General features: G+C 41.2%; 1 protein-coding gene across 1 annotated transcript in view; it reads right to left on the bottom strand.

Annotated features, from left to right (window-relative positions):
- Positions 1-20,596, bottom strand: part of LOC134532949 (uncharacterized) — a 54,989-nt gene extending 34,393 nt beyond the window's left edge. Inside the window, exon 1 of the mRNA XM_063370024.1 lies at positions 19,881-20,596. Within this exon, the coding sequence (XP_063226094.1) occupies positions 19,881-19,902 (22 nt within the window). The 5' untranslated portion in view covers positions 19,903-20,596. The remainder of the gene's footprint in view (positions 1-19,880) is intronic.
- Between the last annotated feature and the right edge of the window lie 666 nt (positions 20,597-21,262).

The following is a 21,262-nucleotide window of genomic DNA, read 5'->3' as shown; positions in this document are numbered from 1 at the left end:
CGCGGTACTATACCACGTAGGCCCAGACGGCGAGCGTGAGGTCACAGACTACGCTAGCGCAAAGCTCGGCTCGGCGGAGCGCCGATATCACAGTAACGAGCAGGAGTGCCTAGCCGTAATCTGGGCAATGAAAAAGTACCGGCCACACCTCGAGGGAAAGAATTTCACACTTAGGACAGATAACCGATGCCTGACGTGGCTGCACACGATGCAGGGCAGGAAGGGCAAGCTGATTCGGTGGGCCTTGTTTCTCCAATAATTTGATTTTGAGGTAGAGCATGTCCCCGGCACCGAAAATCAGCTGCCCGACCTGTTATCACGAGAACCCGACCAGAACACCGAACTGCGGGACGACGACGACTGGGACGCCATGTTACCACCAGTCACGCCGAATCCACTCGAACACGGCGACACGACGTGTAGTCGCCTCACGGCCGAAGCCAATGACGAGGAGGGACCGCCCAACACCGCTGCCGACTTGTATCGACGTGTATGCCAGGCCCAAGAGACGTCACCCGACGCCGACTGCCGGCATCGACAGATCCCCGCGGCCGAACACGGTACCTGGCGCGTACAGGACGGCGTAGTAATGACACGGACCCCCGGCAACCACATCGACTGGTGGACATACGTCCCCACAGAGGCCCGAGAGGCCACGTTACGATTCTATCACGACCACGACCTCGCCGGGCACCCCGGGACGGACCAGACCCGCCGCGAAGTGGGCCGACACTACCACTGGCCAGGCCTGACCCACGACGTCCGTGAATACGTACGCGAGTGTGAGGTCTGTCAGAGACGGAAGGCACGTCGACGGGACGGGGAGGAGCAACAACGGCCTAGGGAGCCCACCACCGCCTTCCAGACCATTGCGCTGAACGTGATGGGCCCCTATCCCCGCACGCCCCGCGGGAAACGCTTCCTGCTTGTCGTGACAGACTTATTCGACTAGAGCAACCGCGGCTCGCCCATCGCCCTCCACGGGGATGCGCAGAAGGCTGTCCCGCGGGCGGGTCAGCTGGTACAGTTGGGGGGGGTCTTTCCCCTCCCGTGGTAACCGGGGGCGGTGGTTCTAATGTTCCGCCCCTGGGCTGGCAATTCCCGGCGGTTAACTCGCGCGAGGAGGTGGTAATGGGCAGTCCTTGTGCCAGTAGCGTGTACCATCTGGGCAACCTCGCTGGCACAGCGGTAGCCCCGGGACATCCTGTGATGCCGACCTGGTGGGTGTGGTGTTGGTTTGAGGTGCGTTCTCGATAGCTCGTCGTCGGGTCGATGGCTGGGTGTCAGCTCCCCCCTGTTGTGATGTCTGACTAAGGTGTCCCCGACTCATGCCCGGTGTGCCCCGTTGCCAGAGGTCGTGCAGGTTCTGCTCGATGGCCGCTGCCTGTTGCACGTATTCCTCTACTGACTCTTGGCGACAACAACGCATGAATGGCTGGAGGCTGGTGTGGAGTAACGCCGTAACGGTGGGTAGCGCTGTCGTGGGTCGAGCGTGCGGGTTGACGCGCGCGAAGACATAGTTTTCGTGCTACGAATTGTTCGGCCATTTCGCAGTCTTTCTGTCGCTCGCCATAGAACTGTGAGGTGCAGTCGACCAATGCCTGTTCAGTGTCGAAGCAGCGGGTTAATGCACCGGCGAACTCTGTCCACGGCATGCCGAACCGTCCCCATATGTCCCACCATTCGTGTGCTGTGCCTCGCAGCTGTCCGCTGGCCTGTCCCGACCACTCGTCTACGGGTATACATGCCCGGGTCAATCACACTTCACAAATTTCTACGTAACTTCGTAGGTCCTCATGTGTGAGGCCACCGAATTCGGGTAGTGTGAACTTGCCCTGGTAACCTAGGGGCGGTTGTACGTAACGAGGTTTGGGTCGGCGAGTGGTGTTGGCTGTTGCGCATGGCGTTCCCCCTGTGTGGCGTGTGTGCACGTCGCGCAGGTGGTCGGGCGAGTGCTCACCATGGTGGTGTTAGTTTCTGTTTCCGTCTTTACGGGTTGTGCATGGTTCTTCGGCGGGAACTGTCCGTCCCACGGCTGTACCCATGAGTGGTCGTGTGGGTCGTTACTGTGGGGGGTGCATTGACAGGTCATGTACCATGTTCTCGACCCCGTCAGTAGATCCGTTCCCCTAGGCAATAAGCACTGGGCGCACACAACGTTGGAGTTCCGGGTTTGCATGTTGCTCCAGTTATGGTGCGTGTTTAGCGGTGTTGGTCTGTCCTTCTCGCTCGTGGCTGTGTGTGCGCGGGGCAGGTCTGCGAGCGAGGCCGCGCTCACCTGCTGGGCAGGTGTCCGGACAGCCGCACAAAACGGAGGCCGAGAATGGCCGCGGCGGAGATGATGCGCAGATCGTTGTGCGCAGCGACGGCCGAGAGCGGCCGGACAGCCGCACATAGCGGAGGTCGAAAACTGTCCGCGTTGGGGAGGGGGTACGGATGAGCGTGCGAGGCAACGGGCGAGGGCGCCCGGACACTCGCACAAAGCGGAGGCCGATGATGGCCGCTGTGGAGGGGGTTTCGGGCTGTGACGTAGGCTTCTGCGTCGCGGCTGGTGCTGGAGTGATGAGCGGGGGGGGGGGGGGAAGGGTTTAAGCCCCTTTGTCCGCTTGCTTCATCGCGCCAGCCTGTCTGACCCTAATTACTATTGCCTGTGCAAAATGGCCGACTGTGTCCGTGCTGTGCTTGGCATGGCCGGAAAAAAAAATTATGACTTAATAATGGCTCAAATTTTTCATGTTTACGTGAGAGTTCTTGTAATTTTGTGTGGAGAAAATCTTGATTTTTTTATCTTCGCCCTATGCAGCGGGCGCCAAATGCCGTCGTCCAGGGTCTCGGGCTCGAGTCCCGGTGCGGTTCCTAGCGGGAGTGGCTGCTGTGAATGTAATATGTCCGGATGGGTGCCAGGCTAGCTCGGTGTCTAACCGGTAGGTGGGTCGTGGGGTCGATTGCCCTGCGTGGCCCACTAGGACCGTCGGCGATGTTGCGTGGGTTTAAGGAATTCCCTACTCGGCGGTGGTTGGGAATCGTAGGGTTAAGTAATCATATGCTGAAATGAGGCAATAAATGACGTGCGTCATTTATTCAGGCGACTGTGGTTCGGGTGTAACGCCGTTGGTTACACGCCACGTCGTACAACAGGTGACGTCACAAGATACAAAACTACACAATTACACAAAAATGAGTCTGAAAGTTACTTAATAAAACGTGGCACAAGTTTACAAAAGGAATGTTACACGAGGGTGCGTTACACAGGTTTATGAATGTTACGTGGAGGTGCGTTGCACAAGTTTATGAATGTTACGTGGAGATGCGTTGCACAAGTTTACGAATGTTACGTATTAGCGTGGCACTAGGCGTTTCTGAGCCTGGATACTTATACGAGGGGTGAGGGTAATTGGAGGCGGCCAATCCCGTAAGTCTACGTATCAAGGCGGTGCTCGTGTCCACGTTAGTGGAGCGCGGACCGCAGCTAAATTCGTTCAAAGTTCCCTTGCAGGTGGTGTCAGTGCCGGAGCGACTGATTTTAACTAAAGTTCTGTTCCTCGGGAGACGGCCAGTGCCGGATACTGAACCTGCCCCGCGGACCAAGTGTGGTACAAGGGGTTTTTTAAATTTATGCGGCCGGATTAGGTCCTGGACCGAAAATTGGACCGGGTACGCACGGAGAGGTTAGTAGAAGAGATTTTAAGAAGTGACTATATTTACCAGAAGTGAACTCGGTGTGGACAAAGAATGATGTCTCTCCGTGGGACGTGCGTCCGCCCCGGTCCACGAGTCGCGCTGTACTGGCGTCATGTCATGGCGCCCGGCCGAGTCTCGGTGGCCTTCGCGCCAGGGTTGACCTCATTACGTTAGTTTCCACTGTGGCATGTTAACTAAGAGAATTTAAGGACGTTAAATTCTTTCATTAATTATTAAAGTTGAATCAAGATCATTCGAACCTTCTACAAATTGAAGTTATTATGTTTAGGAATTATTTCATTTAAATTTTACGTCACACCAGGGACTGTTCGTATCTTGTCGGATTGTTCTGGTGGGGGTAATAACGTAACACGTGGGTGAATAATTATGTCATAAGGTTTCATTGATTAATTCATGCAGAAGGCCGCCAGGGGAACACTCACACACGTATCGACGTACTACACACGTGAGTGCCCGGGCACTCCTACATCGCACTTTCGTTAACCAACTTTAATTTAATACGTAATACTGCTTAATAATCTGTGTTTGTTTTTATAACATGGTTGGTTGTAACGACAGTCTGTTTATTTGGGGGGGGGGGGTGGGGGTGGGCCGTGTTCTACCTTGGTTGCTGGTGGCTCGCCTGACTCGGGTGGGCCATGGCTAGGGGCGCGTTCCGTTAGCGGGGTTGAATACTGGCGGTTGCAGGTCGGGTTTTAGGGTGGCCTTCGGTCGGACGACGTTAACACAAATGCCGGGTAGGAAAGGTGGTGGGAAAGGGAACGGAGGATGATCAGGCTCGTGAGGCGAAGCCCCGGCTGACGTTAATACTTCACTGCAAGTCTAAACAGAGAAACTAAACCTGTATGCTACACTACGAAGAAGTTTATTATACAGTTGTGGTTATGAAACGCCAGTGAAGCCAGAAGATCATTTTTTAGGCCTTGTAGACCAGATCCTTGTGGTGCAGGTTTTTGTAACTCATGTTGTATAACATGCACCAGAGGAATAATCAAAAATTGAAAAAAAAAAAGAAATGACAAGAAACGTGCCATTGTTGGTTGGCAGGTCACATGTTTTTGTCTACTAGTACTGGGCTGTGCAGAAAAAGGTACAATATTTAGACAGGGTTCTTTGACAGGCCATAATGCAGATAACTCAACATTTTTGTACAAAATGGGTTCAAAGGTAGCACTACTTATTTTTATGGTACCTTTTGACTTGGTTGGTGACAGTGCAGTGTTTTATTGTTAGTAATGTGTGCCGGGATTTCAAATGCTTCATTAAATTAGTTGTAGATTTAGAAGTACCGCCCCCTAAAATTTGTACACTACAAATATTACAAATTGCATATTTGATGTTTTCACTATTGATGCGAAAATGTTCCCAAACTTAGACATGTTGATACTATATCTGACCATTCGCCACGTAATTTGAAACGACAGTCGGCGAACATTCGTTTTACTAACAAACTAGCAAAGCAAAACAATATTTGTGCCAAATAAATAAAATAAATAAGTGAAACAATTCATAGTAACCTCAATAGCACGACGGTGAATTACTGTTTACCTTTGCAAGTAATAAACACGAGCCTCTGTTGGTGGTATGGCCAGAGAATTCTGTAAAATCGATTGTTGCTTTCATTATACAATTTGTCCCGTACGCAACGAATCGATACGTTTCGACTTGACTTTTATGTTTTATGGCCACCAGATATTTTGAGGAGGCCATGATCAGTGAATGGATCACAACCAAGGTCATTAGATACCAGGTCATCTCATCCCGCTATTTTACTGTTATTGGTCAATCGTGTCTGATGTACATGCTAGACCATATTTCCGCGGGAATTCAAATTATTCACGTGTCTAAATGGCACTTTCTTAAATTTTCCTATTCACATAGACTGATGTAATTTATGTACAGGTTAAATGTATCACGTGTTTCCGCTAGTAATATATTTAATCTTTGTTATGTTGTGAGTTATTTAATCGTAAATTAGCTGAAATGTGTATTTTAAAATCTAAAATGGTGTTGGTAAACATTGTGATGCGTGCTGTTCTTGCAATATTCACATATTGTGTTATTTAATGCTAATTTGTTTATGCTTGTTACCAGTGATAAGTAATTATATTCAATATTACATTTAGCTTCCTTGCTAGATGTTTAAGTGTCAACATGTTATGTTCATTTGCAGTAGTAAACAAACTTTGTACGTGTATTAAGAATATCATACAATATAACAAGTAATGACTATCCTCCAAAAAATATTCTAAGAATATTTAATGGCCCTTTAACTACCAAATTTCATATTTGTATGCAGTAATATGATTTTGTCTAATCCATTGCATTCTAACATGTGGATCTTCCACATGTGATCCCTCTGCCCTTTACCTATCTCTCAGCTTTCCAAAATCCCCCTCCCTTTAATTACCTTATTTCACCATTCTTTCTTTCTCCTCCCTTAATAGTGTTTCCCACACAAGCTCCATCATCATCACTGATGGTCTATGCATCTTCCTTCTTCCGTCATTGTTTCTCCTCCGATATTTGTCACTTATCTCACTACATTGCATTGTACCTTTATAACTCTTAAATGTCCATCGCTAGGTACGGGTCCCAAATTCCTGTAGCATATTCCATATCTGGTTATCACCAGCATGGAAGATGCCTTTTCATTGACTTTTATTTCTCTCCTTTAGTGTCATAGCAGTTAACCCCAGACCCCTACTCCCTTCTTCACCGTCCGCTTTTTTTTTTCCAGTCTAGGTATCTCTGTAGTGTTAATCCCAGATACTTGAACACATCTTTTGCTTACAGAATCTCCTGCAAAATATTCCAGTAATATACTTGCTTGTCTATGTTTCTATTTCTTGTGAATCTAACCAACTATTTTTGTTTACATTTATCCCCATTTCATTATTCCTTGACCAACACTCTAATTTCATCTTATAGATGTACCACTCCTCCCAAGGTGTTGTATATCACAGTCACCTACGAACAATCTTAATCTACTCATCATGCTTTCCCAGACATCTTTCATTATAAACAGCAAGGGCCCCATGGCACCAGTGGCGTAGCCAGGATTTGTGGATTGGGGGGGGGGGGGGGGGTTAAGAAGCATGCCGCCCCCCAACCCCCCTGTAGTAAAGCGGGAGGTCCGGGGGTCCACCCCCGGGAAAATTTGGATTTTAAGGTGTAAAATAGTGCTATTTTAGCAGTTTTCGGTACTTAAATTTAAATATTGTAATGGTAAAAATTTTATTAATTTTAAAATGAAATTTGTTTAAGTGATGAATAAGAAATTAATCAAAGATTCGGAGGGCTGTAAAAGAGGCGGAAACGGATATGAATCTGAATCTTGTATTTAGTTGTACCCAGAGTAGCGTAGTTTAAGGTGGTGTTATTCGTGATAAGGTAGAAAATTCGATTTTCATTTTAAATCACCTTAAACTTGGCGATTTTGACCTATGATTGATTAAATAAGCCAAGTTCGGAGGGCTGTAAAAGTGGCAGAAACAGATATGAATCTGAATCTGGTATACTGCGTTGTACCCAGAGTAGCGTGGTTTAAGGTGGTGTTATTCGTGATAAGGTAGAAAATTCGGTTTTCATTTTAAATCACCTTAAACTTGGCGATTTTGACCTATGGATGTTTAAATGTGCCAAGTTCGGAGGACTGTAAAAGTGGCAGAAACAGATATGAATCTGAATCTGGTATACTTAGTTGTACCCAGAGTAGCGTAGTTTAAGGTGGTGTTATTCGTGATAAGGTAGAAAATTCTGTTTTCATTTTAAATCACCTAAAACTTGGCGATTTTGACCAATTGGTGTTTAAATGTGCCAAGTTCGGAGGGCTGTTAAAGAGGCAGAAACAGATATGAATCTGAATCTGGTATACTGTGTTGTACCCAGAGTAGCGTAGTTTAAGGTGGTGTTATTGGTATATAGGTAGAAAATTCGGTTTTCATTTTAAATCACCTTAAACTTGGCGATTTTGACCAATTGGTGTTTAAATGTGCCAAGTTCGGGGGGCTGTAAAAGAGGCAGAAACAGATATGAATCTGAATCTGGTATACTGTGTTGTACCCAGAGTAGCGTAGTTTAAGGTGGTGTTATTGGTATATAGGTAGAAAATTCGGTTTTCATTTTAATTCACCTTAAACTGGGCGCTTTTGACCAATTGGTGTTGAAATTTGCCAAGTTCGGGGGGCTGTAAAAGAGGCAGAAACAGATATGAATCTGAATATGGTATACTGTGTTGTACCCAGAGTAGCGTAGTTTAAGGTGGTGTTATTGGTATATAGGTAGAAAATTCGGTGTTCATTTTAAATCACCTTAAACATGGCGATTTTGACCAATTGGTGTTTAAATGTGCCAAGTTCGGAGGGCTGTAAAAGAGGCAGAAACAGATATGAATCTGAATCTGGTATACTGTGTTGTACCCAGAGTAGCGTAGTTTAAGGTGGTGTTATTGGTATATAGGTAGAAAATTCAGTTTTCATTTTAAATCACCTAAACATGGCGATTTTGACCAATTGGTGTTTAAATGTGCCAAGTTCGGGGGGCTGTAAAAGAGCCAGAAACAGATATGAATCTGAATATGGTATACTGTGTTGTACCCAGAGTAGCGTAGTTTAAGGTGGTGTTATTGGTATATAGGTAGAAAATTCGGTTTTCATTTTAAATCACCTTAAACCTGGCGATTTTTACCTATGGGTGTTTAAAAGTGCCAAGTTCGGGGGGCTGTAAAAGAGCCAGAAACAGATATGAATCTGAATCTGGTATACTGTGTTGTACCCAGAAAAGCGTAGTTTAAGGTGGTGTTATTCGTGATAAGGTAGAAAATTCGGTTTTCATTTTAAATCACCTTAAACTTGGCGATTTTGACCAATTGGTGTTTAAATGTGCCAAGTTCGGGGGGCTGTAAAAGAGGCAGAAACAGATATGAATCTGAATCTGGTATACTTAGTTGTACCCAGAGTAGCGTAGTTTAAGGTGGTGTTATTCGTGATAAGGTAGAAAATTCGGTTTTCATTTTAAATCACCTTAAACTTGGCGATTTTGACCAATTGGTGTTTAAATGTGCCAAGTTCGGAGGGCTGTTAAAGAGGCAGAAACAGATATGAATCTGAATCTGGTATACTGTGATGTACCCAGAGTAGCATAGTTTAAGGTCGTGTTATTCGTGATAAGGTAGAAAATTCGGTTTTCATTTTAAATCACCTTAAACTGGGCGATTTTGACCAATAGGTGTTTAAATGTGCCAAGTTCGGAGGACTGTAAAAGTGGCAGAAACAGATATGAATCTGAATCTGGTATACTGTGTTGTACCCAGAAAAGCGTAGTTTAAGGTGGTGTTATTCGTGATAAGGTAGAAAATTCGGTTTTCATTTTAAATCACCTAAAACTTGGCGATTTTGACCAATTGGTGTTTAAATGTGCCAAGTTCGGAGGGCTGTTAAAGAGGCAGAAACAGATATGAATCTGAATCTGGTATACTGTGTTGTACCCAGAGTAGCGTAGTTTAAGGTGGTGTTATTGGAATATAGGTAGAAAATTCGGTTTTCATTTTAAATCACCTTAAACTTGGCGATTTTGACCAATTGGTGTTTAAATGTGCCAAGTTCGGGGGGCTGTAAAAGAGGCAGAAACAGATATGAATCTGAATCTGGTATACTGTGTTGTACCCAGAGTAGCGTAGTTTAAGGTGGTGTTATTGGTATATAGGTAGAAAATTCGGTTTTCATTTTAATTCACCTTAAACTGGGCGCTTTTGACCAATTGGTGTTGAAATTTGCCAAGTTCGGGGGGCTGTAAAAGAGGCAGAAACAGATATGAATCTGAATATGGTATACTGTGTTGTACCCAGAGTAGCGTAGTTTAAGGTGGTGTTATTGGTATATAGGTAGAAAATTCGGTGTTCATTTTAAATTACCTTAAACATGGCGATTTTGACCAATTGGTGTTTAAATGTGCCAAGTTCGGAGGGCTGTAAAAGAGGCAGAAACAGATATGAATCTGAATCTGGTATACTGTGTTGTACCCAGAGTAGCGTAGTTTAAGGTGGTGTTATTGGTATATAGGTAGAAAATTCAGTTTTCATTTTAAATCACCTAAACATGGCGATTTTGACCAATTGGTGTTTAAATGTGCCAAGTTCGGGGGGCTGTAAAAGAGCCAGAAACAGATATGAATCTGAATATGGTATACTGTGTTGTACCCAGAGTAGCGTAGTTTAAGGTGGTGTTATTGGTATATAGGTAGAAAATTCGGTTTTCATTTTAAATCACCTTAAACCTGGCGATTTTTACCTATGGGTGTTTAAAAGTGCCAAGTTCGGGGGGCTGTAAAAGAGCCAGAAACAGATATGAATCTGAATCTGGTATACTGTGTTGTACCCAGAAAAGCGTAGTTTAAGGTGGTGTTATTCGTGATAAGGTAGAAAATTCGTTTTTCATTTTAAATCACCTTAAACATGGCGATTTTGAACAATTGGTGTTTAAAAGTGCCAAGTTCGGGGGGCTGTAAAAGAGGCAGAAACAGATATGAATCTGAATCTGGTATACTTAGTTGTACCCAGAGTAGCGTAGTTTAAGGTGGTGTTATTCGTGATAAGGTAGAAAATTCGGTTTTCATTTTAATTCACCTTAAACTGGGCGATTTTGACCTATGGGTGTTTAAATTTGCCAAGTTCGGGGGGCTGTAAAAGAGGCAGAAACAGATATGAATCTGAATCTGGTATACTGTGTTGTACCCAGAGTAGCGTAGTTTAAGGTGGTGTTATTGGTATATAGGTAGAAAATTCGGTTTTCATTTTAAATCACCTTAAACTTGGCGATTTTGACCAATTGGTGTTTAAATGTGCCAAGTTCGGGGGGCTGTAAAAGAGGCAGAAACAGATATGAATCTGAATCTGGTATACTGTGTTGTACCCAGAGTAGCGTAGTTTAAGGTGGTGTTATTGGTATATAGGTAGAAAATTCGGTTTTCATTTTAATTCACCTTAAACTGGGCGCTTTTGACCAATTGGTGTTGAAATTTGCCAAGTTCGGGGGGCTGTAAAAGAGGCAGAAACAGATATGAATCTGAATATGGTATACTGTGTTGTACCCAGAGTAGCGTAGTTTAAGGTGGTGTTATTGGTATATAGGTAGAAAATTCGGTGTTCATTTTAAATCACCTTAAACATGGCGATTTTGACCAATTGGTGTTTAAATGTGCCAAGTTCGGAGGGCTGTAAAAGAGGCAGAAACAGATATGAATCTGAATCTGGTATACTGTGTTGTACCCAGAGTAGCGTAGTTTAAGGTGGTGTTATTGGTATATAGGTAGAAAATTCAGTTTTCATTTTAAATCACCTAAACATGGCGATTTTGACCAATTGGTGTTTAAATGTGCCAAGTTCGGGGGGCTGTAAAAGAGCCAGAAACAGATATGAATCTGAATATGGTATACTGTGTTGTACCCAGAGTAGCGTAGTTTAAGGTGGTGTTATTGGTATATAGGTAGAAAATTCGGTTTTCATTTTAAATCACCTTAAACCTGGCGATTTTTACCTATGGGTGTTTAAAAGTGCCAAGTTCGGGGGGCTGTAAAAGAGCCAGAAACAGATATGAATCTGAATCTGGTATACTGTGTTGTACCCAGAAAAGCGTAGTTTAAGGTGGTGTTATTCGTGATAAGGTAGAAAATTCGGTTTTCATTTTAAATCACCTTAAACTTGGCGATTTTGACCAATTGGTGTTTAAATGTGCCAAGTTCGGGGGGCTGTAAAAGAGGCAGAAACAGATATGAATCTGAATCTGGTATACTTAGTTGTACCCAGAGTAGCGTAGTTTAAGGTGGTGTTATTCGTGATAAGGTATAAAATTCGGTTTTCATTTTAAATCACCTTAAACTTGGCGATTTTGACCAATTGGTGTTTAAATGTGCCAAGTTCGGAGGGCTGTTAAAGAGGCAGAAACAGATATGAATCTGAATCTGGTATACTGTGATGTACCCAGAGTAGCATAGTTTAAGGTCGTGTTATTCGTGATAAGGTAGAAAATTCGGTTTTCATTTTAAATCACCTTAAACTGGGCGATTTTGACCAATAGGTGTTTAAATGTGCCAAGTTCGGAGGACTGTAAAAGTGGCAGAAACAGATATGAATCTGAATCTGGTATACTGTGTTGTACCCAGAAAAGCGTAGTTTAAGGTGGTGTTATTCGTGATAAGGTAGAAAATTCGGTTTTCATTTTAAATCACCTAAAACTTGGCGATTTTGACCAATTGGTGTTTAAATGTGCCAAGTTCGGAGGGCTGTTAAAGAGGCAGAAACAGATATGAATCTGAATCTGGTATACTGTGTTGTACCCAGAGTAGCGTAGTTTAAGGTGGTGTTATTGGTATATAGGTAGAAAATTCGGTTTTCATTTTAAATCACCTTAAACTTGGCGATTTTGACCAATTGGTGTTTAAATGTGCCAAGTTCGGGGGGCTGTAAAAGAGGCAGAAACAGATATGAATCTGAATCTGGTATACTGTGTTGTACCCAGAGTAGCGTAGTTTAAGGTGGTGTTATTGGTATATAGGTAGAAAATTCGGTTTTCATTTTAATTCACCTTAAACTGGGCGCTTTTGACCAATTGGTGTTGAAATTTGCCAAGTTCGGGGGGCTGTAAAAGAGGCAGAAACAGATATGAATCTGAATATGGTATACTGTGTTGTACCCAGAGTAGCGTAGTTTAAGGTGGTGTTATTGGTATATAGGTAGAAAATTCGGTGTTCATTTTAAATTACCTTAAACATGGCGATTTTGACCAATTGGTGTTTAAATGTGCCAAGTTCGGAGGGCTGTAAAAGAGGCAGAAACAGATATGAATCTGAATCTGGTATACTGTGTTGTACCCAGAGTAGCGTAGTTTAAGGTGGTGTTATTGGTATATAGGTAGAAAATTCAGTTTTCATTTTAAATCACCTAAACATGGCGATTTTGACCAATTGGTGTTTAAATGTGCCAAGTTCGGGGGGCTGTAAAAGAGCCAGAAACAGATATGAATCTGAATATGGTATACTGTGTTGTACCCAGAGTAGCGTAGTTTAAGGTGGTGTTATTGGTATATAGGTAGAAAATTCGGTTTTCATTTTAAATCACCTTAAACCTGGCGATTTTTACCTATGGGTGTTTAAAAGTGCCAAGTTCGGGGGGCTGTAAAAGAGCCAGAAACAGATATGAATCTGAATCTGGTATACTGTGTTGTACCCAGAAAAGCGTAGTTTAAGGTGGTGTTATTCGTGATAAGGTAGAAAATTCGTTTTTCATTTTAAATCACCTTAAACATGGCGATTTTGAACAATTGGTGTTTAAAAGTGCCAAGTTCGGGGGGCTGTAAAAGAGGCAGAAACAGATATGAATCTGAATCTGGTATACTTAGTTGTACCCAGAGTAGCGTAGTTTAAGGTGGTGTTATTCGTGATAAGGTAGAAAATTCGGTTTTCATTTTAATTCACCTTAAACTGGGCGATTTTGACCTATGGGTGTTTAAATTTGCCAAGTTCGGGGGGCTGTAAAAGAGGCAGAAACAGATATGAATCTGAATCTGGTATACTGTGTTGTACCCAGAGTAGCGTAGTTTAAGGTGGTGTTATTGGTATATAGGTAGAAAATTCGGTTTTCATTTTAAATCACCTTAAACTTGGCGATTTTGACCAATTGGTGTTTAAATGTGCCAAGTTCGGGGGGCTGTAAAAGAGGCAGAAACAGATATGAATCTGAATCTGGTATACTTGGATGAACACAGAGTAGCATAGTTTAATTTAGTGTTATTCGTGATAAGGTAGAAAATTCGGTTTTCATTTTAAATCACCTTAAACTTGGCGATTTTGACCAATTGGTGTTTAAATGTGCCAAGTTCGGAGGGCTGTAAAAGAGGCAGAAACAGATATGAATCTGAATCTGGTATACTGTGTTGTACCCAGAGTAGCGTAGTTTAAGGTGGTGTTATTGGTATATAGGTAGAAAATTCAGTTTTCATTTTAAATCACCTAAACATGACGATTTTGACCAATTGGTGTTTAAATGTGCCAAGTTCGGGGGGCTGTAAAAGAGCCAGAAACAGATATGAATCTGAATATGGTATACTGTGTTGTACCCAGAGTAGCGTAGTTTAAGGTGGTGTTATTGGTATATAGGTAGAAAATTCGGTTTTCATTTTAAATCACCTTAAACCTGGCGATTTTTACCTATGGGTGTTTAAAAGTGCCAAGTTCGGGGGGCTGTAAAAGAGCCAGAAACAGATATGAATCTGAATCTGGTATACTGTGTTGTACCCAGAGTAGCGTAGTTTAAGGTGGTGTTATTCGTGATAAGGTAGAAAATTCGGTTTTCATTTTAAATCACCTTAAACCTGGCGATTTTACCTATAGGTGTTTAAAAGTGCCAAGTTCGGGGGGCTGTAAAAGAGGCAGAAACAGATATGAATCTGAATCTGGTATACTGTGTTGTACCCAGAGTAGCGTAGTTTAAGGTGGTGTTATTGGTATATAGGAAGAAAATTCGGTTTTCATTTTAAATCACCTTAAACTTGGCGATTTTGACCAATTGGTGTTTAAATGTGCCAAGTTCGGGGGGCTGTAAAAGAGGCAGAAACAGATATGAATCTGAATCTGGTATACTGTGTTGTACCCAGAGTAGCGTAGTTTAAGGTGGTGTTATTGGTATATAGGTAGAAAATTCGGTTTTCATTTTAAATCACCTTAAACATCGCGATTTTGACCAATTGGTGTTTAAATGTGCCAAGTTCGGAGGGCTGTAAAAGAGGCAGAAACAGATATGAATCTGAATCTGGTATACTTAGTTGTACCCAGAGTAGCGTAGTTTAAGGTGGTGTTATTGGTATATAGGTAGAAAATTCGGTTTTCATTTTAAATCACCTTAAACATGGCGATTTTGAACAATTGGTGTTTAAATGTGCCAAGTTCGGAGGGCTGTAAAAGAGGCAGAAACAGATATGAATCTGAATCTGGTATACTCAGTTGTACCCAGAGTAGCGTAGTTTAAGGTGGTGTTATTCGTGATAAGGTAGAAAATTCGGTTTTCATTTTAAATCACCTTAAACCTGGCGATTTTTACCTATGGGTGTTTAAAAGTGCCAAGTTCGGGGGGCTGTAAAAGAGGCAGAAACAGATATGAATCTGAATATGGTATACTGTGTTGTACCCAGAGTAGCGTAGTTTAAGGTGGTGTTATTGGTATATAGGTAGAAAATTCGGTTTTCATTTTAAATCACCTTAAACCTGGCGATTTTACCTATAGGTGTTTAAAAGTGCCAAGTTCGGGGGGCTGTAAAAGAGGCAGAAACAGATATGAATCTGAATCTGGTATACTTAGTTGTACCCAGAGTAGCGTAGTTTAAGGTGGTGTTATTCGTGATAAGGTAGAAAATTCGTTTTTCATTTTAAATCACCTTAAACATGGCGATTTTGAACAATTGGTGTTTAAAAGTGCCAAGTTCGGGGGGCTGTAAAAGAGGCAGAAACAGATATGAATCTGAATCTGGTATACTTAGTTGTACCCAGAGTAGCGTAGTTTAAGGTGGTGTTATTCGTGATAAGGTAGAAAATTCGGTTTTCATTTTAATTCACCTTAAACTGGGCGATTTTGACCTATGGGTGTTTAAATTTGCCAAGTTCGGGGGGCTGTAAAAGAGGCAGAAACAGATATGAATCTGAATCTGGTATACTGTGTTGTACCCAGAGTAGCGTAGTTTAAGGTGGTGTTATTGGTATATAGGTAGAAAATTCGGTTTTCATTTTAAATCACCTTAAACTTGGCGATTTTGACCAATTGGTGTTTAAATGTGCCAAGTTCGGGGGGCTGTAAAAGAGGCAGAAACAGATATGAATCTGAATCTGGTATACTTGGATGAACACAGAGTAGCATAGTTTAATTTAGTGTTATTCGTGATAAGGTAGAAAATTCGGTTTTCATTTTAAATCACCTTAAACTTGGCGATTTTGACCAATTGGTGTTTAAATGTGCCAAGTTCGGAGGGCTGTAAAAGAGGCAGAAACAGATATGAATCTGAATCTGGTATACTCAGTTGTACCCAGAGTAGCGTAGTTTAAGGTGGTGTTATTCGTGATAAGGTAGAAAATTCGGTTTTCATTTTAAATCACCTTAAACCTGGCGATTTTTACCTATGGGTGTTTAAAAGTGCCAAGTTCGGGGGGCTGTAAAAGAGGCAGAAACAGATATGAATCTGAATATGGTATACTGTGTTGTACCCAGAGTAGCGTAGTTTAAGGTGGTGTTATTGGTATATAGGTAGAAAATTCGGTTTTCATTTTAAATCACCTTAAACTTGGCGATTTTGACCAATTGGTGTTTAAATGTGCCAAGTTCGGGGGGCTGTAAAAGAGGCAGAAACAGATATGAATCTGAATCTGGTATACTTGGATGAACACAGAGTAGCATAGTTTAATTTAGTGTTATTCGTGATAAGGTAGAAAATTCGGTTTTCATTTTAAATCACCTTAAACTTGGCGATTTTGACCAATTGGTGTTTAAATGTGCCAAGTTCGGAGGGCTGTAAAAGAGGCAGAAACAGATATGAATCTGAATCTGGTATACTCAGTTGTACCCAGAGTAGCGTAGTTTAAGGTGGTGTTATTCGTGATAAGGTAGAAAATTCGGTTTTCATTTTAAATCACCTTAAACCTGGCGATTTTTACCTATGGGTGTTTAAAAGTGCCAAGTTCGGGGGGCTGTAAAAGAGGCAGAAACAGATATGAATCTGAATATGGTATACTGTGTTGTACCCAGAGTAGCGTAGTTTAAGGTGGTGTTATTCGTGATAAGGTAGAAAATTCGGTTTTCATTTTAATTCACCTTAAACTGGGCGATTTTGACCTATGGGTGTTTAAATTTGCCAAGTTCGGGGGGCTGTAAAAGAGGCAGAAACAGATATGAATCTGAATCTGGTATACTGTGTTGTACCCAGAGTAGCGTAGTTTAAGGTGGTGTTATTGGTATATAGGTAGAAAATTCGGTTTTCATTTTAAATCACCTTAAACTTGGCGATTTTTACCTATGGGTGTTTAAAAGTGCCAAGTTCGGGGGGCTGTAAAAGAGGCAGAAACAGATATGAATCTGAATATGGTATACTGTGTTGTACCCAGAGTAGCGTAGTTTAAGGTGGTGTTATTGGTATATAGGTAGAAAATTCGGTTTTCATTTTAAATCACCTTAAACCTGGCGATTTTACCTATAGGTGTTTAAATTGCCAAGTTCGGGGGGCTGTAAAAGAGGCAGAAACAGATATGAATCTGGTATACTTAGTTGTACCCAGAGTAGCGTAGTTTAAGGTGGTGTTATTCGTGATAAGGTAGAAAATTCGTTTTTCATTTTAAATCACCTTAAACATGGCGATTTTGAACAATTGGTGTTTAAAAGTGCCAAGTTCGGGGGGCTGTAAAAGAGGCAGAAACAGATATGAATCTGAATCTGGTATACTTAGTTGTACCCAGAGTAGCGTAGTTTAAGGTGGTGTTATTCGTGATAAGGTAGAAAATTCGGTTTTCATTTTAATTCACCTTAAACTGGGCGATTTTGACCTATGGGTGTTTAAATTTGCCAAGTTCGGGGGGCTGTAAAAGACGCAGAAACAGATATGAATCTGAATCTGGTATACTGTGTTGTACCCAGAGTAGCGTAGTTTAAGGTGGTGTTATTGGTATATAGGTAGAAAATTCGGTTTTCATTTTAAATCACCTTAAACTTGGCGATTTTGACCAATTGGTGTTTAAATGTGCCAAGTTCGGGGGGCTGTAAAAGAGGCAGAAACAGATATGAATCTGAATCTGGTATACTTGGATGAACACAGAGTAGCATAGTTTAATTTAGTGTTATTCGTGATAAGGTAGAAAATTCGGTTTTCATTTTAAATCACCTTAAACTTGGCGATTTTGACCAATTGGTGTTTAAATGTGCCAAGTTCGGAGGGCTGTAAAAGAGGCAGAAACAGATATGAATCTGAATCTGGTATACTCAGTTGTACCCAGAGTAGCGTAGTTTAAGGTGGTGTTATTCGTGATAAGGTAGAAAATTCGGTTTTCATTTTAAATCACCTTAAACCTGGCGATTTTTACCTATGGGTGTTTAAAAGTGCCAAGTTCGGGGGGCTGTAAAAGAGGCAGAAACAGATATGAATCTGAATATGGTATACTGTGTTGTACCCAGAGTAGCGTAGTTTAAGGTGGTGTTATTGGTATATAGGTAGAAAATTCGGTTTTCATTTTAAATCACCTTAAACCTGGCGATTTTACCTATAGGTGTTTAAAATTTGCCAAGTTCGGGGGGCTGTAAAAGAGGCAGAAACAGATAGGAATCTGAATCTGGTATACTTAGTTGTACCCAGAGTAGCGTAGTTTAAGGTGGTGTCATTCGTGATAGGGTAGAAAATTCGTTTTTCATTTTAAATCACCTTAAACCTGGCGATTTTTACCTATGGGTGTTTAAAAGTGCCAAGTTCGGGGGGCTGTAAAAGAGGCAGAAACAGATGTTTATAAATAATTTTTCTTGTTAAATGCACTTTTACCATATCATTTCTTTATGTCCTTCTTGCACTGAAGCAGTGGATCATTTTCGTTCGGTTTTATCGTGCTGTACTATAATTATGGTACGCGCTGGAAAACGAATCTGAGATTCGAATCTAACTTCACCTGAGTATTTTACAAACACGCCCCAACCTAACGGAACGTTTTCACGCACATATTTTCATAACGTGTTAATTAGTCACTCACTTTTTCACGGTCGTGACGCCCAGATCTAGAAGAAATGCTGTCATTTCTGCGACATCACCCTGTTCCAGTTGACCTGTACTCATTAACATCGTAACTCTTCGTGCCACGTTGATAATATACTGTATCGTGCTGTCTCCTTCTTTACATTCATTTTAATAACCTAACAAACCGTAATAACTAACACAAAGTTACACTGTAAAAGCAATAGTTCACTACAAGTTACAATTAAGACAACCCTTTAAAATTAGAAAATTAATTAGTACACAAATACACTGGATGTTTTCGGAAAATCAGAAGTCGTTTTGAGCAAACAAGCGATCAACATGGCTCGGGCCGACACACAGTTACGTAGGTGATTCATCCGCAACAGCTTGCAACGTCATCTATAAACAAAATAACTTAACTTTCGTATATATTAAACAATATTACTCCAGGATCTGGAAATAAACATATGTGAAGCATTTTAAGCAATATTTATCGTTATTTCAGCTGTTCAAAATTACATACTAAGGAACTATTTCTTCAAGTGTGTAGCCAACATACCGATAAATATCGTTGCCACGCGTGTTTAAAACTTACATATAAAATTAACAAATACAAATTATTTCAATAAAAATACACACGTACGGAAACGTAATAGCTTGATAAATTATGTCGTCCTATTTTGTTTATTTATTTGTCAAACAAATTGCACAATAGTAAACCAAATATTCTTAGTTCCATTTTTCAACAGTTCTTCCCAAAAGTACGAACTTACCGTGCGGCGACTATACGCTGAGACACGTTTGATCGCTGTGAGTGAAATAGCATGCGAGTAGGTACGTTCATGTATTGGTTGGGTAGGTTCGCATGTCTTGTACAATTGAAGGCCCCCCCCCCCCTTTTTTTTTTCCGAAAAAAATAATTCAATTAGGTTTCCGTATATCCGCTTTGGGTTACATCCAGTTATTTTCTAGGTACCATACAAACCTTTCCAGTTTTCGTATGTCTTTTTGCCTCGACTAGTTATATCTATCAAAAATATTTGTAAAGAGGTTAAAGGCGGCTTCTAGAGGGGGAAAAAATCGAATAATAAGTAAGTGAACGTTTGGTTAGGTTAGGCTACATTATATATAGGTATATAAATAAATAATCAAAATATTTCAAAGCTAGAAATAATTACGTTTCTTATTTCTTTTTAAAACTTTTCACTTTAGTTATTATTTGCATTATTTACCAAACACAGTGAATAAACATTTGCCTTAATGTTTGTTTCGTCAATATTATTGGTACAAACGCGAGAAATAAAACTAGAATCTGAAAAATAAAATTGTCTACCATCATTCTACCAAGAGTAAGAAATGAGTAAGATCTACGTACATAAGTGTGATTCAGTATTGCAAGATACAAAAATAACTTTTACACGCACTACTCACCATCTCCAAACCCAGCAAACATGACTGCGATATTCTTGACTCAGCTGTCAGACTTTGAACTGCGCAATACCAGCAACGTCTGTCCGCAATGCTCTCTCACACACACTGATATATTCGCTGCGCCGTAGTCGGACGGAAGGGAGGCCGAGCGATGGCCGCGCCCTCTGGGAACTACTTCCTTGTGCGCATGCGCACACTTCGCGCCGCTCATGCTCAATCGGTCTGAAGCTGTCCTGCGCAAGGCGAAGAGAAAGCCTACGATTCACTAAGCCCCGCTCAGACCCCAACATGTATGCGTTCGCCCCTAGCTCGTAATTAAAAAAAAAAAAAAAAAAACCCATACTCCTTCGGAAAAATAATGAACAAGGAATCTTTGCGAGAATTTTATTTATGTAACACACCTAACCTACCCTTACGTTTACTATAGCAGAAGAAAAAAATCATGTACGAACATGGATTATTATTCGTACAACTGACACGGGGTCAATAAATAGGTACTTAGTAAATAGGTTTCCCTGCTCAAAGAATACGTCGGCAGCGTGAAATACCGAACCAAACAAAAAATTCATGATGATTGTTCACGACCACAAGTAGTATCTTATGTAACATTATAACCATCAATTTTTTTTTAACTGGTCGAGCATGAAACCAAACATGATTTCAGTTACATTAAAAGATGGCTACAACGTCGTTATTGGATGGTGGATGAAAACAAACAGATGCGCACGCAGCTTATTATTGCGCAGTGTTGCCGCGTGCTTGTTCGACCCGCTTACAACTAGGCGCGCAGAAGGTAACAGGAGGTATATATACTCGGTTTAGGTAATGTGACTTGTGGTGTAGTGCGGTATCTCTAAGTTACTTCTTTGTTTCTTGACCATCAACTGCACAAAGCTGTTGGCCAAAACGTGAATATTAAAAATAAATAAATAAAAAATAAAAAATGCTAAAGGCATTGATTGTGTATCATATTATTTAGGTTTAAAAAAAACTTTTCTTTTTCAGATAAAATATTCTGTTTATTAAAGTTTTATAAATATACACATCAAACAATAAAGTTTCAATGTCTCGTAAGTTTTAGATATATTGCAGCATTGAAATAAAACATCGCTTCATTCCTCTATAGTATGCTTATGTAAGTTAAGTTTAAAATCGGTATGCTACTACATTAATTTAATGTTTTCTGTTCTTTATATATGACTTAAAAGCAGGAAAATATTAATATTATATCATTATTATATGGTAATTATATCATATAAAATATTTTATATATAAAAAGTTAATATCTAAATATAGAAAGGGAAATTAAATTGAATCAAAGGAAAGTGAAAATCCAAATAAATTTTTTCAGAAGGAAAACTTATGGCAATTATGTGTATCGT

This window comes from Bacillus rossius, chromosome 6, assembly GCF_032445375.1.
Source record: "Bacillus rossius redtenbacheri isolate Brsri chromosome 6, Brsri_v3, whole genome shotgun sequence".
NCBI classification, from domain to species: Eukaryota; Metazoa; Arthropoda; class Insecta; order Phasmatodea; family Bacillidae; genus Bacillus; species Bacillus rossius.
This window is presented reverse-complemented; position numbering and strand designations above follow the sequence as displayed.